The 6,000-nt window shown below is 38.1% G+C and overlaps 1 protein-coding gene across 4 annotated transcripts in view; it reads right to left on the bottom strand.

Annotated features, from left to right (window-relative positions):
* Window positions 1-343: 343 nt before the first annotated feature.
* CFAP221 (cilia and flagella associated protein 221) overlaps window positions 344-6,000 on the bottom strand; it is a 125,431-nt gene continuing 119,774 nt past the window's right edge. For 3 of the 4 annotated variants that reach the window (XM_058434375.1, XM_058434376.1, XM_058434377.1), the window contains exons 24-25: window positions 4,912-5,007; window positions 361-643 (exon numbers count right to left, since the gene is read on the bottom strand). In XM_058434375.1, coding sequence (XP_058290358.1) covers window positions 535-643; window positions 4,912-5,007 — 205 coding nt within the window. In that variant the 3' untranslated portion in view covers window positions 361-534. Of the gene's footprint in view, window positions 644-4,911; window positions 5,008-6,000 lie in introns of all 4 variants that reach the window. The other variant, XM_032145734.2, reaches the window with a different exon arrangement.

Here is a 6,000-nt window from a genome sequence, read left to right as displayed (position 1 = left end):
GAAGCATCCTCCTGAGAAACTGGTGCAAGTTCTAGTCACCTCACAGTGTCCTCTCCAGGTCCAGGCCCCCTGCCAGTGTTTGCCACCTGCACAGCTGTGTGGGGAGCCAGCATTCATACCAGTATTGCTCTTCCAAAGCCAAATCTAGTGATGCCCCGGGGATGAAGGGGGCTGCTTCTGCAGAGGTGGGAGAGCATCCCCTCCCTGAAGCCACTCTCCCACCACACCACACCTCCAAAAGACCCTCAGAAACAGCTGCCAGGGCCCGGCTCTTAGTCTCTCATCACACGTTGCTCAGAAGCATTCTGGCACTAAACCCTGCACCAAGAAGCTAACAACACTGTCATCATCCTAAGGCCATTTTATTTTTAAATATAAGATTTATAATTATTAGTTAAAAGATATATACACCCTCTACATTTCATTTTTTTCTCTAGAAACTTTAATTGCAGAGATGGCTGGCATGTAAATGGATGCAAGGGGCCACAGTGGCCTGCAGAAAGCAAATGGAAGGGACTGACCTACTGGTGACTTTCATTCTAGAATCAGGTATGTGTTGAGAGCTTTGCCCCTCAGGTTCCTCATCTCCTCGAGCAGCTTCTCTCCCGCCTTCTCTGCTGGTTGTGCTTGATCTTTCACGTCTCTGAGTATCAAAAAACCCAACAAGGAAACATGAGGACACTTAATAAAACCACAAAAGTCAACCCCCGCCAGCACTGCTGGTGAAGGTCGGAGGAGCATTTCATTTAATATACAAAGAAGGTTTTCACCACATTTAGTGATAGTTTAGTTACCAGTGAAAACACTCAGCTTATGAATGATTCAAACCTGGCTTCTGGCCTCAGCTCCATCAGTTTCTGAGCACAGGCAAGTTACCTAAGCGTCCACAGCCCGTTTCCTGATGTACGAATGGTGTAATTCCCATCTCCTAGCACTGTAGCGAAGGTGAAATGAGATCTTATTCACAGAGATCCTGGTGTGAGGTCTTCTAAGTGCTCAGTCAACGCTAGCTGGTTTTTCATCTTTATGAATGAGGTAGATACACACTATTTCTGACTCTGGCAGTGGCTCCAGAAGAGTGAGCACCTCAGGGAGGTTTGTGCACCTGGACCAAGTAGTGGCTGATGTGGAGCCGAGGCTGATGTTGGTGTGGCGGGGGTTGCTGGGGAGAACTTTGACTGGATGTGGTGTAAAATGAGGCTATCAGTTGATGGGTGCAGTGGGAGTAGACAAAGGGCTGAGACATGGGGAGGACCCGGGCTTCTTAGGGGCCAGCTTGCCTCTTGGTGGGCTGGGGCCAAGGATTAAGATGGAGACTGGGCTCAGAGACTGTCATGGTGCTCACCAGCATCCAGATATGTGGGAGGAAATAATGAGTGTTTTGGTTAAAAGGACATATGTCTTGTTCAAAGACTGTGAACTCAGCTATATAATCTGCTTGGGCAATATAAATCCAATATAAAATAAAGTGCTTCTGAGACATTTTTAAAAGAGGGTGACATGTTTGGCAAATGGCTGACAGTTTTGGAAAACCAGAAATACCTGAAAATGGAGAATTATGTTCCCTAATGCACATAATTAAAGAAATTAATTGGTACCATTTTATGGAATCATGTCTAAAAATATATAGATCCTGTCTCCCCTTAGAGATACTAATGATTGAGTAATACTGTGTTGATCTAAGGAGTGCTGAAAAATGTGTCAGCAACTAAAGTCACAGTCTCACAGTTCCTTGAACATTTTATGGGGAATGTGATTCCCCTGTGGGTCTTGAAAGGGCCAAGACCACTGTCCAGGCAGCAGAGAATCTCTCTGGTTAATTTCAGCCATTGAGTGAGAGCAGATGATTCTTTGCGTCCATGAAAATAAATGTTTGCCAGAAACCAAATAAAGAACAGTCTTCAGGGGGACATGGGACACTGCTGATGTGTTCTTTTTGTTCCGTCCCTGTCTGTCCAGGCTCTGGGTGTCTGGCAGGGAGGGCTCTGTTGGCTTCTGGCTGAGAGAAGAAGGTGAGGAAGAGGAAAAAGTAAGAACAGAGGGGAAAAAACAGCACAGGATTAGGCTTGATGTGAGCTGAGGAGAGTTTCTGAACCAAATCACTTTTGAAAATGGTCTGTGGGATATCAACTTGCTGAAATACTATGCAGCCAATAAAATGATAATTATGTTGACAATTTTGATGCACAAAAAATGTATATAAAATAATTTTACCTGCCAAAGAGGTAAGTTTAAAATGTCATGGAAAGTTTATTGCAAATGTGTGAAATGTATATATATTTTTTGAAAAAAATTAGAAGCTGACTTGGTGTGCAGAAAATGTTTACAGTTCATTGTTAGTTTATTTTTTCATAAAGTACTAAAAATACGTAAAAAATGATATACCGCTTTGGGTGAATATGTAAACTAATAAATTCTATTTCGTTTAATGATAATTTGATAACCAAATGCCATTCAACATTAGCTCCAAGGTATGAAGAGTGAAGACTCATGTAAAAGAGCAACTGAGTAGATAGGTATTGAATATTACCTTGCTCCTGGGGCAAGCCATTCTATGTCCAGAGGTAATATTTGAAGTAGAAAAAAAAAAAAAAAAGTTTTCATTTAAAACCCTATGTCAGTTTTTTGAAACTTGAAGCAAAACACAAAGTGCATCTATGTGTTGAGGTGCAAGAGGTTTTATGTGCTGGGTAGTAGAATGCAATATTCTATTAATTAACTAATTAATTAATTAACTAATCAAAACAGATGCTTACTGGAATTCCATTTAAAATTTTGTTTCCTACATTTTCTTTTACCAGAAACTGCCAATCTATTTTCCAAGCAGTGTTGGCTGCTGCAGGTCTCTGGAACTATCACAGACAAACCAGAGAGATCTCATACTGCTCTAAGAAATGTGAGCATTCCTTTCAGAAAAGGTAGGACCCCCACAACAAAGTAGAAGACAAACCCAGAAAATAAATTTGCAGCGTATATAAGAAAGGGTAATTATCTTTAATAAATGAGGGACTCTTGAAATAAGGAAGAAATATAGGCAAAATAGGCAAAACAAGTCCCTCATAAAAGAAGAGAAATGGTTGAAAAGCATAGATAAGTTTTTAGTATAACTTGCAAACAAAGAAATTAAAATTAAAATTAAAATAATGAGATGGTCTTTAAAAAAGTTCTGTCTCATTGATAAAGACGAAAAAAAAAGATGACACTATTCCATGTCATCCAGGGCATTTGAATGCAGGCAGTTCTAACCTCTACCAGTAGGAGAGATGGTAACACTGTCTGGATGGTCATTAAGCAATATATATTAAAACCTTAAAATGCCCATTGATCTAGAATTTATCCTAAGAAAACAGTCTGGTAAGTTTGAAAGGAATTATAGCACAAGGATGTTTGTTGCAGCACTATTGATAACAGAGAACACTGCAAAGAGTTTACATGTTTATTGGCAGGTTGTTGGTTAAATAAATTATGGTACATCTACTCAGAAATATAATAATTCATATGTATATTTATAAATATGTGCTTATGTTGTTAAGTAAAAGTGCACAAGATAAAACAATATGTATAATATGATTGAATTTTGTTAAAACCATATGTATTTATATTTTATTTATTTATTTTTTTGAGACAGAGTTTTGCTCTTGTCACCCAGCTGGAGTGTAATGGCGCGATCTCGGCTCACTGAAACCTCTGCCTCCCAGGTTCAAGCAATTCTCCTGCCTCAGCCTCCCGAACACCTGGGATTATAGGCACCCACCACCACGCCCAGATAATTTTTGTATTTTTAGTAGAGATGGGGTTTCACCATTTTGGCCAGGCTGGTCTCAAACTGCTGACCTCAGGTGATCCACCCGCCTCAGCCTCCCAAAGTGCTGGGATTACAGGCATGAGCCACCACGCCCTGTATTTATATTTTAAACCATGTATGATGGTTTCCATATATATGGAAAATATATATTTAACCATATAATATATATTTAAACCATATACATGGTTTAAAATATAAATACATATATAAATACATAATATAAATATATAAATATAAATATCTATATTTTTGGAAGACCATACATCAAAATGTATGTTACTACCTTTGGGTGGTTGTTTTTATCATATTTAAAATTTTTTATATTTTTCTAATTTTTAACATAATATAAAGGCATTTTTCAAAGAAAAAGAATAAAAAAGTTTATACATGGAATTTCAAACTTATAAGGCATATGAACTATAGGTGGTTTACATTAAAAAGTATTCTTCAAAATTTTTGTTTTAATTTGTATTTCTTTCATTACAATGAGGAGGAACACATTTTATATGTTTATTACTGTGTTTTTGAAACCAATTTTTCAAAGGATGATGCTTGCTTGGCTAGTTAGCCCCTGATGGAGAGGAGGAGAGAACATTTACTGAGTTCTGGTTCACATCAGGCAACTGGCTAGGTGCTTCCATGGTTGGCATCTCGTTTCATCCTTACATTTGCCCTGTGACAGGGAGATTTTATTTTCTGCATGCTACAGATAAGGAAACTGAGGCCAGAGTTGATAAGGACAATAACTTGGCTTGAGATTTTCTATGTATAAATGGTGCAGCTCCAGATGGTCTGGCTCCAGAGCCAGTTCCTTATACAGAATGAAACCCAATCAGCTATTAATAAGAAACAAACACATCCTGAAATTGATTGATAAGCACATGGAAAATTGATTTCAGTTTTTAAAGGCTTACTTGGTAACAAGATTTCAGGGAGTGTAATTGTGCCTAAAATAAAATACATATCTAAATATATGAAGCACCAGAAATGTGTCTCTTTCAAAGACTGAGCTATTTAGACTCAGACAACATGACAATTTTGTACTTCATGCAGAACAAATTTCACCCAAGACTACCTTTTAATAAGGCATAAAAGCATCCACTTACTTCTCCTTCCTGATGTTCTTGTAGTTCAACATAGGGAATTCCACTTTGATCATTTCTGGAGTCAACATAACTTCTACATTCTGCTCACAGAGCTCACTGCAAAGTAATAAGATGTTTAATGGGCACTGCTTTTCCTTCCCAGTATAAAAATAGAATGAAATATTGTGAACATTTAGGAGTTATGCAGTTCTTGTGGTATTCAACTTTAGTTCCATCTACTTTTGTTGTTTACGTTAAAAGAAGCATAAGGCTGATAAATTGCTGTCCACCAACAAACAATGGTAGGCATAATGGTAGTTATTTATAACCAGAGAATAAAAAGCAATTTTTAAAAATGGGGGTTACAGAATTCATATTCTTTTCCAGTGCACATGGAACATTTACCAAAATTGACCATATCTTGGGCTATAAAGAAAGCCTGAAAGATTTCAAAAGACTAAAATTAGTCAGAATATGTTCTCTGACCACAATGGAATTAGAATAGAAATCAATAGCAAAGAAGATAAGTAGAAAGCCCACAATGGCTTTAAAATTAAACAATATATTTCTAAATAGTCTAGTTTTTTTTTTTTTCAATCTTTTTGTGGTCTGCTATCCCTTAGAGCAGGGGTCAGTAAACTTTTTCTCTAGAGACTTAAGGGGTCATATGGTCTTTGTTATAACTACACAACTTTTTTTTCTTGCTGTTGTAGCAAGAGAGAAATCACAGAAAAATACACATAAGTGAATGGGTGTGGTTGGGTTGCAATAATACTTTATTTACAAACATAGGTGGTGGGCCACATTTGGTTCTGAGCTATAGTCTGCTGACCTCTGGTCTAGAGCTTTGTTGTTTGATGGTTCAAGCTGGGCCACTGCATGTTTGGGTTTCAGCTGGAGCAAAGCAGGGAGGGATGGTGTGCAGGAGACACACTCACTCTGTTAAGAGCTGACCTCAGGAGTGGACTATATCTTGTCTGCTAACATTCCATCAGCAAACACTTAATAAAATGGACAACTTAACTGCAAGGGAGGCTGGGAAACTTAGCCTCTAGTTTCAATGATTCTGGGACTTTAGAACAGGACAACTAATTTTTTGACAGCACCCAT

This window comes from Hylobates moloch, unplaced genomic scaffold, assembly GCF_009828535.3.
Source record: "Hylobates moloch isolate HMO894 unplaced genomic scaffold, HMol_V3 SCAFFOLD_24, whole genome shotgun sequence".
Lineage (NCBI taxonomy): Eukaryota > Metazoa > Chordata > Mammalia > Primates > Hylobatidae > Hylobates > Hylobates moloch.
Note: the sequence above shows the minus strand (reverse complement) of the source record. Positions and strands in the feature narration are given on the sequence as shown.